This window comes from Ursus maritimus, unplaced genomic scaffold (genome assembly GCF_017311325.1).
Source record: "Ursus maritimus isolate PB19 unplaced genomic scaffold, ASM1731132v1 scaffold_5, whole genome shotgun sequence".
Taxonomy (NCBI): Eukaryota; Metazoa; Chordata; class Mammalia; order Carnivora; family Ursidae; genus Ursus; species Ursus maritimus.
In genome coordinates, this window is record NW_024426663.1 from 53,666,965 (window position 1) to 53,688,653 (window position 21,689).

The window sequence follows — 21,689 nt, forward strand, 5'->3', positions numbered from 1 at the left end:
ACTTGGAGTACGCAGAAAGAGAATGATGGGAGTGTATAAGCTGTTTTATATAGTGTCGACAGGGAAGCTTTTTCTTATAAGGTGATATTTGAGCAGTAGCCTGAAGGGAGTGATGGAGCAAGCCTCATGTACATCTGGGAGAAGACGACTTCAAGCAGAGGGACGAGCAAATATAAAAACCTGGAGGTTGAGAGCATAATTGACCAGCTGGGAGAATAGCAAGGAGGCCAGTTCAGCTAGAGCTGAGTGAGGTAGAGAATACTAGGAGAAGAAATCAGGGAAGGGTCCAGGAGTAGATTATATAGGGCTTGCAGGCCATATTAAGGATTTTGGACTATGCTCTGGAAATCGGAATTTGGGGATGGTTTTGAACAGATGAATGACATGATCTGATTCATAATTTAATGGGACCAGACTGGGTACTGTATTGAAAATAGATTAGGGGTGGCTGGGTGGCTCAGTCAGTTAAATGTCCGACTGTTGATTTCAGCTCAGGTCATGATCTCAGGGTCCTGGGATTGAGACCTGTGTTGGGCTCCGTTCTCTGTGTGGGAGCCTAATTGAGATTCTCTCTCTCCCTCTGCCCCCCCCATAAGCAAATCTTTTTTTAAAAAAAGGTAAGATGTTAGGGGACAAGGGTGTAAGCATGGAGATCTGTTAGGAGGCTGTTGCATTATCCAAGTGAGCGATTGATGGTGGCTTGGACCGGGGCAGTGTCAGTGGAGGTGGTCAGACTCTGACAGTTGGGTGTAGGGATGAAAGAGAGGACTCAAAGTTTTGGCCCCTTCTTCCTCCCATGTGTGTCATTTATTCTCCTCTTGGAGAGATCTGGAACGGGTTCATGGGAGAGGGGTCATTTCACCTGGACCTTGAAGGTCAGTTAGAATTTTGCTTGCTTAGGGTGGGGGCAGAGGAGAGAACATTTCAGATCAAAGAAATAGTGGAGACAAATGTCTGGAAGTAAAGTGGTAAAGGAGGTTGGGGTGAGAAATGAGGCTAGAGAAGTCTACGAGAAAAGAGTTAAGGCTAAAATGAATGAAACCCACGTTGTCTCTACTCACTTTGTGTAAGTACTACTTGTTCTGGGCAAGTAGTTATTCCCAGTGCCAGGGCCATTCATTTAGTGTGGCTTCCACACAGCATCCATGTGTGCTGGGCTCCAGAGATTCCACACGTGTATGGGAACACATGTGCCATTGGTTATTCATTGGTCAGTTTTTCCTAGTTGATCTTCAAGTTTCAAAAGTAATTTTAAAAGCAGATTGAAAGTTTGGTTTGTGATACCCAAGTAGAGATATTGAATAGACAGTTGGATATATGAATCTGGCACTCCAGGCTAGTGAAATACAATTGAGAATTATCTATAAATTGTCAGTTTATAGGTGTCATTTAAAGTTACAGAATTGGATTAGGTCAACTGAGGAGAAAAGGTAGCTAAAGAAAGCATGAGATTCACGGACTAAGCCCAGCGGCACTGCAGCAGGATGTAAAGTCTTTCCAGAGGTGTGGCCGGTGTGTAGTGTGCGTCCAGAGAGCTAAGTGAATGCCCATACGGTCGAGCCTGTGCTGAGGAAGGGCCACTCCCTCCATGGTGAGGAGGCTGTTCATGCCCTTGGTTTTATGGTGGCAGCCGGAGCTGTCAGCTCAATTAGACTTGGGTTGCAGATGCTTTCTGGCCTTCTCTTACCAGTACTGACCCTGGAGCTAGGCGAGCCTGGTCTGCCCAGGGAAGCAGGTTTGTTCCCTCAGGGAGGGGTTGCCCGAGGTAGAGGCTGACATCGGGTTAGGCTCAGAGGTGAGCCTCTGTCCATGGGACTCTACTGCAGGGAGTGGTTGAACACAGTTCATTTAGAGCACGGGAGATAAGCAGCCCTTGAGTGGTATCTTGAGTCCTAGTTGAGGGACGTGGGTACTTACACGGCCACAAGCAAACATGCCTACGAGTTTTGAAGGTTAAAAGTTTCCTAAAGGGATTTTATAATAACTGCTTTCCCTAACACTCTCACATATGCACACACCTAAATATGTGCACTTCCCTACCCTCTCAGTATATATACTAAGAAAAGCTTTAGAATGTTTTTTTAGTTCCTCTTGAAGATTTTTTACCAAGTAGTAGGTAATGCTTTTCTTTGCTCAGGTATGTGTAGCATAATGCCTTGGCATAATAATTAAGAATATGAACTCTGGGATCAGATGAATATGAATTAGAACTCCAGCCCTGCCACTTACTACACTTTGGGTAAATTACTTAGTGTCTATAAGCCTAAATCCGCTCTTCTGTAAAATGGCAACAACAGCAGTGTTGATGGAGAGGGCCAATAAATAATCCCTTTATTATCTGCCTAAGTATGGAACCAACTGAAAGGCAGATTGAGATAAAAATTTTTATATATTTTCCCTCTATTAGTGAAAGATAAGGTTGAAGAATGTGGCTTCAGTGTGCCGTGATAACGGCGGTTTCTGAAACTGATCCAAAATTAGACACACTGATGAGACAGATTTACCCAGCAAATCTCTGCGGATGTAGGACAACCACAGGCGTCTCTCTGCAGAGGCATGCTGATACTGCCCAGCAGATGAAGAAAATGTGTACCTTGTGCAAGCGGGCAGATCCTGGCAGAGCAGAAGGAGCTGAGCAACATTGCTTTTTCCCAAACACGCCAGTCAAAAAACCACTAGTCTTCCTGAGAGTAGATAGAGGTCAGCGCTATAGCTGATGAATACCGGAAGTGAGGAGGATAAGCATTTATCCCTTTAAAAATACTGCTTTTTTTTTTTTTAATTTTTGTAACCTCTGTGCCCAGTGTGGGGCTTGAACTCACAACCCTGAGATCAAGAGTCTCATGTTCTACCAACAGAGCCAGCCAGGCACCCCCCCCCATACCTACCTTTTAACATAATGTATGTAAATCACTTGACATTGTGCCTGTAAATACTCAGTAAACATAAGATTTGTTGTTTGCATCTGGTGGCTGCTCCGGAGCTGCTTACTGATTGAGTGTATCGCCACCAAATGTTTATAAGATAAAGGTTTTTTTTTTTTTTTAATTTCGAAAAAAATTGAAGATACACAAATATACAAGGCTAACTTAAACACCTGTGTACTCACTACCCAGAATTAACAAATGTTAGCATTTTGTAGTATTTACTTTTTCGTTATTTTATAAGAATAAAATAGTACTAATGAAATTGAAATCTCCTTTGTAACTTCCCTTCCAAGCCCACCTCAGTTTTATGCCCACTCACCAGAGGCAACTAGTAGGAGGTTTTTGGTGTGTATCCTCCATTCCATGTTTTATGGCATCTTATATTTAACAAATGACATCTTATTGTCTGTGTCTTTCAGTCACCCTCCGCCCTTTTTTTTGAGCTCTACCCAGACTAATGTATGTAGTTCACTCATTTAAACTGCTCTAGGGTATTCCATAAGAACATGTTGTATTTTATGCAAAGAATCCATTGTCTGTACTTCAGTATATACCATGTGAGTGTGGCCAAAGGGCCCAGTGACTTCTTCCATGCGTAGCATAAATACAGCCATTGGTAGGGCTGGTTGATGGGCTCACGAATGCAAGTGCCAGCAGGTTAGTGGTGTCTGCTGCTCTTATTCTTAACAGCCATGGATTCTGTGATGAAGCCATGTCATAAATTTCATGGCCTCTGCCCGTGTTTTAAAAATGGAGATCGAGTATCCTTCTTAGAGCCAGAACCAAAATCAGGGAAAGAGAGGAGGCTGAGGGGGAACCCAGGTTTCTAGATTCCAACCACAATATTCACTTTTACTCTGAAAGAAATGGGGGTTCCTGTACTATGGTTGGATATTCCTAGTAGCTGGGCCTTCTAAAAAGTTAGTGGTCCTTTTCCTATGAAATGGTAAACCCCCTAAATGCCAGTTCTTTGAGTAAAAAGATTGTAAGTGGTTTCTAAGTGACCTTGCATCTGGAAATTGAAGAAAGGGCAAAATGAAAACCACCCCTTGAATCATGTTTGCAAAGAGAAGCGTGCCAAGTGCTCTTTTATTATTCCAGTGTCATTATAAATTTAATTGGTGTTATGTCAGCTACTTAGATCAGAGCTAATAGCATATTAAACTCCATTCTGTTTGTACCAGTTCCATGGTAACTTGGGTGTGTGTAGAGTTGGGACAAGTGGCAGCTGTGACGTCTGGTCTGTAGAGTAATTTCATCATGGTATGAGCTTCTGGATCACCCCGGATGCAGAAGTGTCACTGGGTGATGTGAGCTGACCGCCCGGTGCCCTTCAGAACACCGTGAGCCATGTGAGCAACGACCCTGGGTTGCTTGTCTGACCTGGAGGGTTAGCTTCGAGTTCGAGAACAGTAGTAATGCCTTGGTGATACTGAGAGGTGTAACTATTATTCCTTTTGTCTTTCTTAATGAAAAGAAAGCCAGTTTTTTGGGAAAGCTTTATAAATAACTCTGATACTGGAGTATATTTGTAGTTCTCCCGTCCTGCCCTCTGCTGACCTAGACAAATCAGCAGAGGAGGTGCCTGTGAGTCATGAATCTGTGCTTGTGGTGGCTTTGAGCTCTGGCTTGTTTTCACTGTCTCCCGTTCCTTTTACGGGTTTCCGGTTGCCGTATCTCTATTTTTTTAGTTGTATAAATATGTTCCTCGATTGGAAAGTAGTAATGTGATCACATAGAAATTTCCTTACCCTTGTGTATTCATTGGCTCTCCCAGAGTACCTGATTGACTCATTAATCTAAATGTTTAGTGCTTACACTGATAACATTAAAGTTAGTTTTCAGAAATTAATACGTCAGTTTATTTTACCTTGGCCAGTTTGTGTGTAATTTTCTGAGTTTTCGGGTGGAGCAAAGGCTGATTTGCTCTGAAAGTAATTCCTTAGGAGCTTGCCTTGCCATGCCTTTTTAAAAAATTTACTTAGTTATTTTGGAGAGAGAGGGAGAGAGAGAGCATGAGCAGGAGGGGCAGAGGGAGGGGGAGAGAGAATCTCAAGCAGACTCTGCTGAGTGCGGTGCCCAACATGGGGCTCGACTCGGGGCTGGATCTCACGACCTGAGCTGAAACTAAAACTCGGATGCTTAACTGACTGAGCCACCCACCATGCCTGTTTTTAAACACAGGGCTTTCATGTCCGGTCTTTTCTCCTTGTGGTACAGCATTCTGAGTTTCTGTAACAGAAAATTCGCAGTGTTGTGCAGCCATCCCCACTGTCTGATTCTAGAACATTTTCGTCCCCCCCCCCCCCCCCCCCACAAAGAAACCCTTATCCATTGAGTAGTCCCTGACCATTTCCCCTCTCTCCCAGCACCCGGCTGTCGTTAATCTGTTGTCTGTCTGTATAGATTTGCCTGTTCTGATGTTCATAAAAATGGATCATACAGCATTTGGATTTAGTATCTGGCTTCTCTCACTTAGCTCATGTTCTCAGGGTTCATCCATGTTGCAGCATGCATCAGAACTTCGGTGCTTTTTATGGCTGAACGGTATTCCCTAGTATGGGTATATCACATTCTGTCAGTTGATGGGCATTTGGGTTGTTTCCAGTTTTTGGCTATTTTCAGTGATGCTGCAGTGAACATTCAGAAGTTTTTGTCTGGGCACCTGTTTTGATTTCTCTTGAGTATATACATAGGAGTGGAATTGCTGGGTCATGTGGCAGTTTTATCTTTTAACTTCTTAAGTAACTGCCGAACTGTTGTCCACCGCAGCTGCACCATTGTACATTCCCACCAGCAGTATATGAGAGTTCTGATATCTCCACATCTTTGCCATCACCTATTTTCTGGTTTTGATTATAGTCATCCTGGTGGGTAGAAAGTAGTATCTCATTGTGCTTTAAAAAAAAAAATTGGGTATTTTTTGAGAGAGCGCTTGCATGCAGACAGGGGTGGGGTGCGGTGAGGGGGAGCAGAGCGGAAGGGGGCGGCTAAAGAATTTCAAGCGGACTCTGGCACTCAGCCTGAGTGCCGAGCTCTTGGGGGGAAAGATCTCAAGACCCAGGATCATGCCCCGAGCCGAAACCGAGATGGATGCTTAACCAGCCGAGCCACCCAGGCACCCCTCATTGTGGTTTTTATTTGCATTTCCCTAAGGACTAATGAAGTTGAACGTCTTTTCTTGTGCTTATTGGACATTCATGTATCTTTTTTGGAGAAAGGCCTGTTCAGATTCTTTGCCCATCTTTTAATCATATTGTTCATCTTTTTGTTGAGTTGTAAGAAAATTGAAATTCTTGCTTTGCTTGGAGCAGAGAGTAGTTACTGAAGTGACTTCAGATGCTTGTCTCATGTAGCTCCCTGCTAGTCTTGTCCCTACAGTTGAGTCAGGCGCACCTCTACTTCCAAGAATGCGAGGTGTTGCCCTTACTTCCTCTCTGAGAAGGCACACCCTTTTCCACCTACCCCTTTATCAGGCCTACAGGGCAAACTCCAGAGTACACACTAATGGCTGGATTCTTAGCTCTTGTAAGACTAGACCAAACTAAAGACACACTGAAATAGTAAAACTTTATTTGCTCACTTGGAAGACTTGTAGTGAGAGTAGTAGTTGGCCAAAAGAGTCACAGAGTTACAAGAAGATTGTAACAGATTCCTCTGCTCTATAAAAAATAAGCACAGGGGCGCCTGGGCGGCTCAGTCGGTTAAGCATCTGCCTTCGGCTCAGGTCATGCCTGGGATTGAGTCCCATGTTGGGCTCCCTGCTCAGTGGGGAGTCTGCTTCTCTCTCTCCCTCTCTCTCTGTGTGTGCTCTCTTTCTCTCTCTAGCTCTCACTCTCTTTCAATTGAATAAATAAAAATCTTAAAAAAAAACAAAACAAAACCAAAACAAAAACCTGTCATTGAGATGAAGTTGAAGTGCTGGAGCTGAGTTATCAGATAAAGCAACCTGGAAAAATACCGAGTAGTGATGGAACCTGAAATTTCGGAGGTGGCGCAGTTGGTGGTGTCGACATGGGTATGGCTGTTGGGTGGGTAGGGCTGAGGTGGGGTGAAATAAAAATTGTGAGGGGAGGGGACGTCATGGTACTGGAAGGATCGCTGACATTCTTGTTGGAGCCACGCTGAGCGGTGCAGAGGCGGTGGAGAGGAAGTCAGTGAGCCAGCAGTGACTGAGGGACAGTACTCAGGATGTTGTAGATTGTGGCAACAACAGCAGGGGGGAGGCTGGGAAGGGTGATGCCACAAACTTCAAGGACCAGAGTTTTGGAGGGAAGGAGAGAAAATGGTTTGGCACTGGGCTGAATGAATGAATGGAAGAAGGATGGATGGATGGAAATTTGGGCTTTTATGAGGCCATTTCCATTGAAAGTTAAAAATCTCTGGAATCTCTGCACCTGTCAGTTTACACAGTCTATGGCAGCTTTGACGCTATGATGGCAGGTTGAGTAGTTGTGACAGAGACATCCCCACAAAGCCTAAGATACTGACTGGCTCTTTATAGAAAAAAAATCCAGTTTGCCAACTCTTACTTTTGAACAGTGGTTCTCAAAGTGTGCCTCAGAGTCACCTGGAGGGCTGTGCAAACACAGATTGCTAAGCCCCATCCCTAGAATTTCTGATTCAGTGGGTTTGGGTTGAGGCCTGAGATTATGCTTTTCTCACAAGTTCCTAGGAGTTGCTGATGCTGGAAAAATTTCAGGGGCCACATTTTAAGAGCCATTGCTTTAGATATTTAAGGCAGTGGTCAGGTTCCTTCTCGCTTAATTTTTTCTGAGCCACATAGCTCTGCCTCCGTCAGCTGCATATCACTTGACTTGATTTACTGACATGCTTCATCCCTTTTAAGCCTGGTGCCCCAAAATGTGATGATGCTTTGGATGTAGCCTCCTCAGCGCCATGTACCTTGGAACAGTTGGCCCTTCTGCTGGCTCTGCGCTTATCTGGGAGTTTTCTTTCTACTTTCGCTCCTGGGTTGTCTGATGGGCTGGGCTTTCTCTGGGACTTAAAGGAGGCTCATGTGTTAGGGAGGGCACCACTGGTATTGATCACTCAAACCCTAGGGGGACCAAGGGGAGGAAGTAAGAATCCTTCTCTCCCCACCCCCTCCACCAGTGTGTTTTCTGCCGTAAGGCGTTGAGTCGTGTCGAGGTCTGTCTCGGGCGCACTGAGCATGCAGTCACAGGTGGGATTTGGGAGTCTGACCCCACACAGTAGCAGTGTCAGAATCTCTCTGCAGGTAAGAGAACACCTGGGAGAAAAACAAGGTCAGTGTCCAGCCAAACCACATCTTTTGGCAGAGGAACTTTTGAAAGCAGTTTCTGAAAGTTGCAGAGACAGTAACTCCTTAGAGTTCTCTTAGATTCTCCTGTTCCATGCCTAAAACTGCTTTTTCATTCTTTGAGCTTGTCTCCCAGCTTTGTTCCCTTATTGCCTAGTTATATCGTTTCTTTTTTTTTTTCTAAAGATTTTATTTATTTGACAGAGCCCAAGCAGGGGGAGCAGTCGAGGGAGAGGGAGAAGCAGGCTTCCCGCTGAGCAGAACCCTGGGATCACGACCCGAGCTAAAAGGCAGACACTTAGCCACCGGAGCCACCCGGTGCCCCGCCTAGTTGTGTCCTTACGGTGAGGTGGGCGCACCCTGACGTTTCCCAAGTAGACGCGTCTGTGGGTCAGTCCCTTAGCTTTCCGTTCCGGTGGGCGTGGCCCGTCTTTCCCGCCCTGCTGAGTGCTCGCCCGTTCACTTGCACTTTCAGAGCCCGGCACTGCTTCTGCTTGCTGCACTTCTGCCGTCTCGGTCTCATTTCCCTTCCTCACTTCTCTCATTAGGACTCCTCATTGCCTTTCTTACTTTCTCTTCCCCCTTTTTCTCTGTGCCTTCATCACATTTACCCCCCCGTCTGCCAAGATACGCCTTCTCAGCCTTCGGTGAATTCTTGGCCTCTTGCTAAACTTCCCCAGTGTGGGCAGCTGGCACCCTCTGGCCATTTTAGAGTTCTGCAAACTGAGAGAGCATGGGAATCAGGGAGGCTCTGGGTTTTTAATTTGGGAGCTGTAGGAGCGACAGTGAGAGGTGGCCTCGGCTTCACATGTTTTGATTAAGAGTAGAGCTTGCAGCTGGCAGCGGTCCACAGAAGTTGGCAGCCGTGGATTCAGCATAAGGGAGAAGTGTGTGGCCAGGATAGGTCAAAGTCAGGATCTGAAACATGGGACTCAGAGCAGAGGGTCTCTGAGCACCGAGCTCACAGAACATCAGGGGTGGAAGGGAGTCAAGATGCGCATTTCTGCTGCCCCTGTAGCCTGGGTTGGAGGCATGGGACAAGCCAGAAGTTCTGCTTTTATCCACCGTGTCTCCCCCATCCCTGTTTCACCTGTCTTGTTTGTTTTGTCTTTGAGACAGGAGTTCATTTGAAGAAAAACTTCTGTGTCCTAAAGAATAATAATGGGGGAGTGAGGATACTGATATTGTCCAAATCCTCATTTTACAAATGGGGAAATAGAGGATGAGAGAGGAAAGCTACTTTCTATACCCTAAGAAATGGCACACAGGAAAAATATTAGAGAAAAGAGGGAAACAAAGTCCCTAAGGAAAAAAGTCTATAGAGAGAGCATCACAAGATGAATTACCTCAGCGGTCTATTTGAGAGATTATGTCATGTCAGAAAAGTTCTAGAGACTGGAGCCTCTTTCCTTCATGGGAGGTCATAAAGGGAACACGGGCCCCTCAGCCTGACTCCCAGAAAGAAGAACCTCAGGCTGGTGAGCAGTAACTGCAACAATGTCATTTCCCTGGCCAGGCCGAGCCCCACAGGAAACCTCAGAATTTCACTCCAGAACAAGGCCCACAGGAATGTCGCTGCACCCAGACCTCTGTGGTTTGAGTCCACTGGAGAATCTCCTAGGGGAAAGCTTCTGAGGGAGATTGTTCAGCAAGACAGAAAAATGCTGCAGTGAGGCCAATTCCTGGGACTGTTGCTGGAAAGGTGTGGGTTTGAAAGGCCCCCTGGAGTTTACAGAGCAGTCATAATCCCCTTGTAGCTCACAGCAGCCCTGGCCAACCTCCGAGCACTTTCTCAAGGATTTCCAACTCCAGGACATGGGAAATTGGGATAGTTTGTTTTACAGTTTTACAAGTTGATCTAATAAAGGGCTTGACCCTTAGGGCCTGTTCTGTTTGTGGAAGCAAGCCTCTGATTTTCCCAGGAACATCAGTGAGGGTTGAGTTTTAGACCTATGTTTACCTAGGGGCAGAGGTTAGGAGGCATTGTTCCAAACTGAAAATCATCTTGAAGGAGATGGTCATTTTCTGCCTTTGCTTGCTCTGTTGGTGTTCCTCATTCATTCATGTTGTGAGGAGAACTAAAAAGTGTGTATACAAGTACATCAGTAAGTCCTCATTTCCTGTCATAAATGCACTTTTATTCAACAGGTATTGAGTTCCTCTCATGTACCAGCCACTTTTCTAGACACTGGGATATCAGTGAACAGAACAAAGTCTTGCCCTTGTGGGTTTTTCTTTCTTGTAAGGGAAGAGGGACCGATCCTACCGCTTCCAGTGCTGGTCGGTGCTGTGCAGGCACGTCGGGGTGAGAGCAGGGAGCACGGAGCTGCCATATATTCAAGGCTTTTCCCGATGAGGTGGCGTTTGAGAAAGGCCTGAAGGAGGTAGGCGAGCTAGTACTGTGGGTATGTGGGGAAGAGAGTTCCTAAGAGAGAGAGCCAAAGGGCAACAGCCAGGCAGGAGCATGGCTGGCGGGTCGGAGGGGCAGCGCGGAGTCGGAGGTGCTGGCCAGTGTGGCTGGAGCTCAGTGGGTGAGAGGGAGCTGAGGTCGGAGTCCACTGAGAACAAGACTAAACATGGCTTTGCAAAAGGCTTTCATTTTGAAACTGGAAGCCACTGGAGGGTTTTAAGTGTGCAGAGAGGACTCTGAGCACTGTGTGGAGAAGAAACTAATGGGGTCAAAGCGCAGAAGAAAGGAGACCACTTAGGAGGCTATACATTAAGGTCAGATTCTGGACACATTCTGAGGTAGCGCTCATAAGATTTGTTGGTTGACTGGACATCAGATGTGAAAGAAGAAAGATTCAAAGATGACGCCAAAGGTTTTGAGCATTTCCAAGAATGGAGTTGTCATTTACAGAAATGGGGAAGACGGGTCCATGGACTTTCTGATTTGACTAGTAGTATTAGGAAGAAAGTGTGGAGATTCAAGAAAGAAAAAATTTGACTTAATCATTGCTTCCTTAATTTTCTGCATCCTTTCTGACAGGCTTGTTTGTATTTGGATCACTTGTACCACAATTTTCTTGGAGGAAGTACAGGTCCCAGTGTCCTAACTTATAGGGATCCTTAGCCAGACCTCCATGATTCAGTGTGGTCAGAAGCTGTGGGTACAGAAGAACTTTGGGGTAGATTCTGTCTCTGGGACATCCCTCATTTCATAGTTTCCTAGGGCTGCTTAACAAATTACTACAAACTGGTTGGTTTAAAACAACAGAAAATTATTCTCTCACAAGTTTTCGAAGCCAGAAGTCCAAAATCAAGGTGTCATGGGGCCATACTTCCTCTAAGCCTCTGGGGGAAAATCCTTCAGTTTCCTCTTCCTGGCTTCTGCTGGTTGCTGACCGGTCTTGGCCTTCCTTCGCTTATAGCTGCAGCCTTCCCTTTCTGCCTCCTGTCAGGGGATGGCATTCTGTCTCTGTGTCCCTTTTGCCTTCATGTGGCCTTATTAGGACACTAATCATTAGATTTAGGGCCCACCCTAAGTCAGATGACCTCATTTTAACCTGGTTACCTCTGCAAAGACCCTGTTTCCAAATAAGGCCACATTCACAGGTAATGGGGGGTTAGGACCTCAGCATTATTTTTTTGTGAGACAATTCAATGCATATCACATACTGTGATTCAGGTTTTTGATTATGAAGGTCTTTTTGGCTTAGGTGTATTTGAGGATAAGACAGGAACTATTGAAAAAGTTAGAAATCAGGATGACCCATCTGTTAGGATGAAACGAAAATTTTAATGGCAGTAAGTTTACTTTATAATTAAAGATAGGTTTATTTTGCATTTTTTTTTCAAACTTGAAGACTTTAGGTTATACAGTGGTAAAAAACATGAAAAAAAATCATAAAACTGAAACCGGAAGATAGACGAGACATAGAATGATGAATTTTAAAATAAGTATTATAACCTGAATTTGGTTATCCAGAGGCCTGTGCAGTAGGTAGAAAAGCTCCAGCTTATGTTCCGAGTTTACGGTTTCGACAACTGGGGCAGCAGGTTGGCAGAGATGGAATGCAAAGGACCCGGGTCCCTGAGCACCAGCTGACTCCGGGGAGCACAGCCCCGCTTGCCCCACTGGCCTTTTCCTCCCATTCGCGTGGGGCTGGGAAGGTGCCCAGATGGGACACGCACTTGCTGTGTAGCTGCTGCTCCCCTTCTGTGCAACACCCAGTGCACGTACATTCTTCAGCGGTGTGTCAGCAGTTATTAGTGTTCCCCTCTTGAAGTCACCACATGTAAAGTCTAGGGGTTGTTTATCAAAGGAAGTTTAAGTTCCCATTCTGATATCACAGTGATAGGACTGTATCAGGGTTAGCAACGTAATAAATTCCTTAGCAACAGTATACATTTGTAGCCACTGTGAATTTTTATGGAACTCCTGTTGTTTACAGGTTGGACAGGAATTGTGTGCAGGTTGGACAGATGGGAGAGGAGTAAAGAGATATGGCTCTTTCTAGCCTTCAGGAAATTCGAAGTTAGGACACGACCAAAGGAATCAGGGTTCACACAGGAACTGATAAAGATGCTACGGCATTGGAGCCAATGGGAAAACGCCTCTAAATGTATCATTTAATAAATACCTGGGAGCGCCTGCGTGGCTCAATGGGTTAAAGCGTCTGCCTTCAGCTCAGGTCATGATCTCTGGCTCTCTTCTCCCCCCGGCTCGTTCTGTGCCAAATAAAATCTTGGGGGAAAAACCACAAAACATCTGGACAGAGAATGGGAGAAGTTAGCCACAGGGATCTGCAGAACAGCAGAGACTTTAATGAAGGTCCAAGCAGCAGAGGACGTCATTTCGATTTTCCTGCCTCAGGTTTGGCTGGGCATCAGTTCCCAAGGAAAGCCTGCCAGGCCAGACTGCTCACCTGTTCTCTGGCCCAGTACTGCCCTGTTTTTTTCCAGGTCATCTGGGCACTTCGGTGGTCACAGTGAATGCACAGCTGCTGGGGTGAAAGGTGTCGGGGGAACGAGAAGGGCACTGGCTGCACCTGAGCTGCGTGGCTCAGGGCTTTGCGTTACTGTCTGGCTCCAGTGTGGCCCGGTCACGTGGAGCCTTAGGGGACTATTTTGAGTATTCCTCAAAATGGGAGCCTCATCGCATGTCTCTTAAGTGGGAATGCAGCCACAACTATGTCCTCAGGGCAGGGACCAGTGGTGAAGCCACCATACTTTTTGGGTGACCGCAGGGCCCATAATGTACAGACATCATTTCCTTTGACTAATCTTTTGTAATCCTGGCCCAGATGTGGCTCCTGAAAGTAGTTAAAGCTCTTTGTCTAAGTTGAGATTTTTAATTTAGGACCCAGATGGGGTAGGAGGTAAACTTCCAAAAGGTCTGTTTTACTCAGTGTGTCACTGTCCTGGATTCCTGGCAGGCAGCGGTTTCATTAGAAAAGCAGATTTCATCCTGACTCATCTGCCTCAGTGAGACGTGTGATACAACTTCTTAGCACTCATACAGCCTGTCCTCTCACTGGACAGAGCAGAACCCTCTGGTACCCTGTCCATTCTGCAGCAGTGGCGGCTACAGGCGCCTGGCCCAGGCCATGGAAAACCTTGAGAGACAGTCTGTTATGGGGCCAGAGCTTTGTCCTGGAATTTCCTGGCCTTTGTCTGGTATAACTTCATGTACTGAGACGCCTGTTTTGAGTCCACTTCCTCCTGGGGGGAGAGCATAGCTGCCTTCCACAGAGCACTTCTGCTTCCTGTACCGAGTAACCTCTTCCTTCCCCCTCAGGCCTGTGGATGGGATGAGGGAAGCACTCTGGGCAGGTATGTGTGTACCTGGCCCCCAGTAGACAGTATGCTACTGGAAGTCCCTGGTCATGGAGGAGAAGCCATTACCATTGGCCATAAAAGCTGCATCTGCCAGCCTGGCCTGTACCTCCTAACTCTGGTTTCTTTCTTATACTGCAGCAGAAAAAATCCTACCTGGAACGGAGTGTGAAGGAAGCTGAGGACAACATCCGGGAGATGCTGATGGCACGAAGGGCACAGTAGGAAGTCTCAAGCAGAAGCTTCCTGCTCCCTCCCATTCCTGGCGAGGGCAGAGGGGTCCATGTGGGGAAACATCCTCTCTTCTGCCCTGATGGACTTTTTATTTGGATGATCTGGTAACCCTACGTTTTCTACTTCATCCTGTTCCCCTTTCAAATCCCAACTCTGTATTTTTTATCCTGGCTCTGCCCCCCGCCCAGACCACTCTTCTCGCCTGGGGGTGAGTCACCAACTCCCAAGAGAGGGAAGATGGGAGCCAGGACAGATAGGGGAGCTCTGCCCAATCCTATTACTAGTTACGCTGCTCAGACCAATAAAAGGCATCTGTTTCCCCAGCCACTCTACTGAGTCTGCCTTTCTCAAGCTGAAGGGTGAGAACCAAGGGCCAGGGAAGCAGAAGCTTTCAACCTCCACTCCTCCCTGTCTCCTTCCAGAGCTTTGGCTCTGTTCCTTCTTTTCTGGAGCCTTTCCTGCTTCTTTTTACCCTTTCTGTTCCTTTTAGTAAATCCCTCACCTTCTGAGTCTCCATGCAGATAAGGAAGGAAGGAGACCAGGGCATAGCTGAATTTAAGTAACTCTGGTGGCGATGTTCCTGGAGAAAATGCAGTCATAAACCAGCAGCACCTCCATGGCTGTCTAACCCTTTGGCCAGTGTCATAGAGGTGGAAATTACAATCGCAAGGCCTCCTGGGGGCTTAGGGGTGGTGGGTGTGCTGGAGCTGGTTTGTACTGGCTTGTGAGAGCCAGTCAGTAAACCAAGTGTTAGAATTTTGTTTCAAGCCAGTTGTGAAACACAGCCCTTATTAAAAATTAAGTTAGGTAAATATACAATTAAATTATATTCAGAACTTACTCCCTACTAAATCTGGCCATTATCTATGTTTTTGATGTTAACAGTCCATTGTATCTGGATGATGGAAACACTACACCACGCTTTTCTTCCCAACTCTTCGTTCAGGACATCATGTTGGTAGCTTGAGATCAGCTATGTTGGGACCATTTACTCCACAGAATCAGGTGATTGATGATGGATAAAATAAGAATTTGTTTTAAAGAGAATTGGTAGTTAATATTTGAGTACACCGCTGTTTCAGAGTGAAAGTGGGCAGGCTCTCAGGGCTGGTCGAGCCAGCTAGCTGAAGGACAATCTGGCTCTGTTATGGCGGCACAGCGCCACCCCGCGGCCAAAGCTGAGATGGGTGGCCGGCCTGCCTGTCTGGCTCGTATTGCGACAGCTCTTCTCTCCTATGTGGAGGGAGGCGGGGAGGGTGGGCAGCAGAAAAGAAAGAAGGCCTAGGCTCTGGGTAAAAGCATCTCCAGCAACTTGGTGAGCCTGTCTCTGAGAGGGACGAGGGAGAAAATGCTAGCCTGGCGAGGGCCCTGTGAACCTGCCTTCCTCATAGGACCATAGACTCCTTTCTCGTCATAGTGGACAGTGGCAGAGAAACCCAGGGCTTATATTCTGTCTGGAATAATTCAGACAGTTGAGGTTTAGACAAATTTATTGAAACATACAGGGTGTTAGCAGAGAAATCACTCAGTGGTATTGCATCATGTCACTATCTTGAATGTATAATTTTAAAATTATAAATATATATTTTATAACTAAGCCTTTGGCCAAAAAAATAAAAGTCATTTAGCACATTTGTGAAAGGCCAATAAGAAATGATTTTAAACATTAAAAAGATAAAGTCACTGAATTAAACAGCAGCACAACCCCTGCTAATCTAGAATCCCACTGTGTCGAAGGTAGAAGTGTCTGTGCAGAGCTAGTCATTTTCATTTATTTCAGCAATCAGAAGAGATGGGGCAGGCACACCTGTTGAAGGTGGTGGCAGAGCTGGCAGGACAGGAAGGCTGGGCTGGTCAAGTGAGCATGTCCCAGAGACAGCAGCAACAGAGCGCAGTCCAGCAGGCTGTGAGGCAGGTGGAGGGGCCCAGGTCATCCCTTCTTTGGTCTTCCACCACATACACTGGAGGGAAAAGAGAGAGGGTGAGAATGAACTGGCACAAAACCCAGGCCCTACAGAGCCAGTGCCTCCCGGACCAGGCGTGGGCTACAGCAGCCAAAAGCCACGGGGCAGACTGGGTGCCGCCTTTCACTTACACTGTGGCAGATGATTGGAGGAAGGGTAGCTCAGCTCCTTTCTCTCCTCCTCCTAAGGACTTTCATCCCTGCAGGGACAGGTACTAGGGAACCAACAAAATGGCCTCACATAACGCAGCCACAGAGAAAGTGATGGACATTCTGGTCTGCCCAGAGTTGCTTTAGAAACCAGGCAGCACCGTGTCCCATACCTTACTGTATTTCCTCAGCTACAGTTATGCCATCTCCCAAAAAAGCCACCTGAAAAGGCACTGCAGGCCCTAAGAGAATAACCAAGAACCCTGGTTTTCCAAACCTGGGCAGCGCACACTATGGGGAAGCAGGGCTGATGACCTGGTCAAGTGAGAGGGAGGGCTGTAGCCTGGCACCCTGGCTTTTTCTCACAGTGGAGGTGGAAATCTAGGCCCTGTCAGGGCTAAGTGCTCTATTAAGAAATTTGAGTGCTACACAAATCCACAGGTCAAGAAGGACCCCAGCCTCCCTCTGCTAGTCTGCTGACCTGCGGCCGACGTCAGCCTTCCTTCCGGTAAGCAGGCTAATGGTCAGCCTCAGTCTCAGAGGATCTGTGGCCCCTTTAAAGAAAACCTGAAAACCACCACCACTAAACTCATTTATAAACAGTAAGGATTTTAAACTTTTTCAAAGTTAATGAATATATGAATCTTATAAATGAAATTGGTCCTTTGGCAGTCTTCTTTCAGTTCTATTTTTGTGTATCTATTTTTATACCTCCTCTCTTGGCAACTCCTCTCTCTGAAGCCTGGCATAGTAGCTAGAATACTCTGGGTTAGTAGTGAGCTTGTCCAAGTTGTCCCATTGTGTCAGCCGCCCTCCACAGACCTCCCCTCCCTTCTCTCGTGGCACAGCTTTCAACTCGGCCTGCTTTCATTTGGCCCCACTCAGCAACACCAGCAAACTTGTTTTAAGGTCTAGGAGACAAGACCCAGCCCCAAGGAAGCCTAGTGAAAGAGAAGACGTTTATTCTGAGGCCTGATAAGGTACGTTCCCTGGTGTAGTCGTAACAGCAGTACCTAAACACGGATGCTACCGTCATTCCCATTTCACAGGTAAGAGATGCAAGGCTTTGAGAGATTAAGTCTCTTGTTCAGGCATACGTAACCAGCCAGAGGCAGGCTCAGGGTATGAACCCAGGCCTTTGGCAAGCCAGACTTGCTCAGGCCCATCTGGGATAGAAAAGGGATCAGGAAGAGCACAGGACTGAATGCGCTCGAGGACCATTGTCTCTCCCCACCCGCTAAAGGCATGCACCGTCCAAAGCCCTGGGGCCACCGCAGCAGGAAAGCCCTACGCAAGGGCTTTCACCTGCTCTCTCTGCCCAGACGACCTACCCAAGTGGCCAGCCTCCCCCCATCCTGCAGTGGGCAGCTTCAGACAGGGAAATGAAGAACGGAACGCACACTCCCCCAGAGTAATCCCTTACTGTAGTCCCCTTACCAGAGGACGGGCCCTCTCCCCTGCCAGCTTTGTAGAAACCACCTGCCTTATCTAGGCCTGACACCCCACCTGGGTGCTGTGTGCGAGGCCCTGCAGCCTCTACCGTACGCTGAGATCACAAATGTGCCGCGACCTATGCCAGGAGCCTTCTGTACACAGTGCCGCTCCGTCTTCCCCACCCTGTGCGGCAGGCACCCTCCCTCACTGCGGCTGCTCCCTGTGCTTCCCTCCCATTTTACCACAGAACCTTGGGCAACTTCAGCAGGGAAACAAAAATGTCCCAGTCTTGCTTCCTCTAACACCTTTCTCCTTCAGTTTAGTCAGGTTTGTCCTTGCTAAGGCTTATTTCACATGACAGTTGGCTCTGAAACCGGGGCAGTGGGGACTTGGAGCTCATTGCTCCCAGACAGTGCTTACGGGGCGGGGGTTAGAAAGTCCATCTGGCTACAGGACAGGAGACTTCAAAGCAAAGGGCTGCGTCAGCCTCATTGGGGGGGGGGGGGGGGACGGTGTCCATTCTCTGCATACCTTAGAAACCCTGTCACTTCTTTCTTGGAGTACCAAATCTTCCAAAGCCCTCTTGACTTTTTCCATTAGGTGACAAAAGAATCTCTACCCCCAAACTACTGAAGAAGTAGGGGGTGGAAGGGTGTGTGGGGGGTAGGTCTGGAGGTAGGAGCGATTTGTGTTTTCCTTGCTCTTCTGTCACCCAAAGCAGGGGTGACTAGCCCAGGAGAAAGCTCTTGAGGAAGGCCTTGTAGTTCCTCACAGCACCCACCGTGGGGTTCTGGAATGGCATACAACTTACCTTCCTAGATGCCCAGCCTCGGGGTAGGCTCTGAGGTCCCGCGCCTCCGGAGGGTGGCTGCTGCACCGAGCAATACGGCCTAGTCTTCCCCAGGATACGCTCCACTGGAGGGCCCTCACTCCTCACCTACTCTCCCACCCCCCGGGTCAGTCTGTCTGAGAGCTCCTACACCGCCCTGGGTACTTGACCCAGGGGACTCGTGTGCACTGAGGCGTCCAGTACTGCTTTCCCGGCAGGAGCTACGGCAGAGGGGACCCCGGCATGGGTGTTCATACCCAGGCCTTCCTAGCAAGTGGCCTCCACTGGCAAGCAGGCCATAAAAAGGGGGCCAGCACCATGGTTATGCAAGATGGTAAATATTCTAGACGAACAGTATAGGTAGAAACTATCTCTGCAACTCTTCCAGGAGCCTAAAAATTATTTCAAAATAAAAGACTTTAAAAGGGGCACGGAGAGGGGCACCTGAGTGGCTCAGTCGTTAAGCATCTGCCTTCAGCTCAGGGCGTGATCCTGGCATTCTGGGATCGAGTCCCACGTCAGGATCCTCCACTGGGAGCCTGCTTCTTCCTCTCCCCCCTCCCCCGCTTGTGTTCCCTCCCTCGCTCGCTGGCTGGCTATCTCTGTCAAGTAAATAAAATCTTTAAAAAGGGGGGGGCACGGAGGGGGTCAGAGGAGCAGCAGGCAGGGGTGGGAGACAGCACTGCCCCTCCAGGTAGGTCAGCAGTGAGCCGAGGTGGGGAGGCAGGTTCTGGTACCTACAGACGCTGCTCAGATTGAGCCCCTACTTAGAGATCAAACGCCCTGCTGCGGCCAGCCGGGGCTCCAGCTCCTGGTGGACACAGGCAGGGCCTTAGGGATGGGCTCATATCCACCTCAGCCAAAAGGTCCGCCCTCCCCATTCGTGTCTGGTGTCTCAGTGCCCATACCACCAAACTCAAACCTCTGCCCTACTCCGCGTGAGAAGGGACTCTGTTCCCAGAAAACTACAGCAGAGTGGGGGACCAGCTCCCAGGGTCCCCTCACCAGCGTGGGTCTCGCTTGTTCCCAGATAGCCCTTTGACAATGACCCTCAGTGAGGGGCAGGAACTCAGCTTTGCCACATGAATTCAAGTGCAAAAGTGTGTGTGTGTGGTGGCAGAGAAGGGGGGGGGGGGAGATGTGCACCCATGTGACCCAAAGACCTAGACTAGGTCAGAAAGGCTTAGGTTAGTCTTGGGTGCTGGGCAGCTTTAAGGAGCTGAGCAGCTCCTGGGAGAGGTTCCCACCAACCTTTCTTGCCTCTGTGCTGGAAGCAGAGACAACAGATGTTAGATAATGTGGGGCACGCGGCCCTCTGTGCCCCACTACCTGCCCACCAAGCCCTGGGGTCTTCTCCACAGTCATCAGCCCACTGCAACCCAGACCGCCAGACTCCCCACCCAGCAGTCCCAAGTTCTGGGACTCCCATGTTGTACAAGCCCAACAGTGCTGTTACAGGCGCTCAGAGACCCGCTTCTGGGCAGCAGTGGGCATGCAGGGCGCCGGGCAGCAGAAAGGCCAGGGCAGAGGTGACCTGAAGAAATGGGAGCAGAGGCCTTCTCTGCTGAAGGCTCCAGCAGCTCAGTCAGCCCTGCCCTGGAATCTGAAGCCTTTACAGGAACAGCTCAGACATTTTAAATGATTCATCAAGTGCTCTGAAGTGGTGATACAGCCTTAAGACCTTCCTATTTGTGTACCTGTACCCAGTCCCAACCCAGGAGAGCTAATAAGGAGAAGAAAACAAAAAGACTGGGGCCTCCCAGAGAGTTCTGATGTCTGGGACTTTTATGCTCCATTAACTAGAAGGCTGCCCCTTGGCCTCTCACGGCCCACACCTCTGACGGGCACCCAGGACTGCTGCTCCACGGCTGGGACCACCACGGTCAAAGGAGCTCCCAGGAAGTACCCTTGGCAGAGGAGCTGATGGCTTTGCCAGGGGCAGGAGCCTTGTAGTCTTCGCCCAGTCTTGAGACTCTACACCGAAAGAAGCAAGCCAGTCTTCCAGGAGGTACCAGAGGATGCCGGAACAGCCCTCCTACTGCTCAGACCAAGAGGTAGGGAGGGGCAAGTCTTTAAGCATTTTTAGCAATAAGCAAAATCTCAAGACAGCCATAGCGACGGGTCCAGTTCCTCCCGTGCAAGTGGCAGAGAGGAGTGCACACAGCTTGCTGAGGCCTCACCGCAGCTTTCCGGGGCTGTGCGTGTGCAGTGGCCTCACTCATTACTCGCACAAGGGGGCTACACTGGTGAGAAGAGATGTTCTAAAGGCAGTACCACCACTGTGCCACGTGCTCTCGGAGCCCATGAGTACCAGGTACGTATGCTGAGGGGGACAGTGATGGCTGAAGGGTGGCCGGAAATGGTAGAGGCAAACAAGGGGGTGTAGCGTCACTGGAGTGTGACGGTTGAAAGCAGGACAGGATGGGAAGCCTTCTACTTTCCTATTCCTCCACACGCAGGTGGGATCTGGGGCTGGCAGCGCTGGCACGGTCCGGCCCGGGCGCTCCAACAGCAGCTGCCTTTGCTGGGCTAAGCGCAACACCTTGCTCAGCCTCCTGGCCCCCGCTGCCTACTCCGCTCCGCATGCCTCCTGCTCCCGCAGCTTTACCTCTGGCCACACTGTCTGTACAACGGACTCAGATGAGGCCATGTCTCCCAAGTCCCTGTCCCTCTCTCTTGCTTCATTATTCCAAGATACCCACTCCAGGGTCTGGGAGCTAGCCAGCCAGTTCACCCCCAACACCTGGAGCTACTGAGTGCCACCCAAGTGATCACGAAGCCGCCATCGTTCTTTGGGTATTGGGTGCCAGGTATAACGTGGTTTGGTCTGGAAGTGAGAACGTGCTGACCTGCGTGTGGGCGGGTGCTCTGAGACCTCCGCGAGCGCAGTGACCACCATTCTGTGGAGGCGGCAGCTGCTAGACAAAACCACAACGGAGCCTTTGCAGAGAGATGACAAGGGTCTAAGAAGCCCCAGGCCCCCAGCCCGCCTGTGGCTCAGTCGTAAGGCCAGTTTACATGCTAGCCCTGCCCACTGCAATCAGTCCTATAAACTGTAGTCCAGATAACAAGATCTTTTTTCATAAACAACAA

The 21,689-nt window shown here is 48.5% G+C and overlaps 2 protein-coding genes across 7 annotated transcripts in view; one reads left to right on the forward strand and one right to left on the reverse strand.

Moving 5' to 3' along the window:
* PFDN1 (prefoldin subunit 1) overlaps positions 1-14,543 on the forward strand; it is a 62,913-nt gene extending 48,370 nt beyond the window's left edge. For both annotated transcript variants that reach the window (XM_008691522.2, XM_008691521.2), the window contains exon 4: positions 14,128-14,543. In XM_008691522.2, the coding sequence (XP_008689744.1) occupies positions 14,128-14,211 (84 nt within the window). In that variant the 3' untranslated portion in view covers positions 14,212-14,543. The remainder of the gene's footprint in view (positions 1-14,127) is intronic.
* Positions 14,544-15,692: 1,149 nt separating this feature from the next.
* Positions 15,693-21,689, reverse strand: part of PURA (purine rich element binding protein A) — a 121,416-nt gene continuing 115,419 nt past the window's right edge. For all 5 annotated transcript variants that reach the window (XR_005832512.1, XR_005832515.1, XR_005832514.1 and 2 more), the window contains one exon: positions 15,693-16,181. The gene's annotated coding sequence lies outside the window, so the exon portion shown is untranslated. The remainder of the gene's footprint in view (positions 16,182-21,689) is intronic.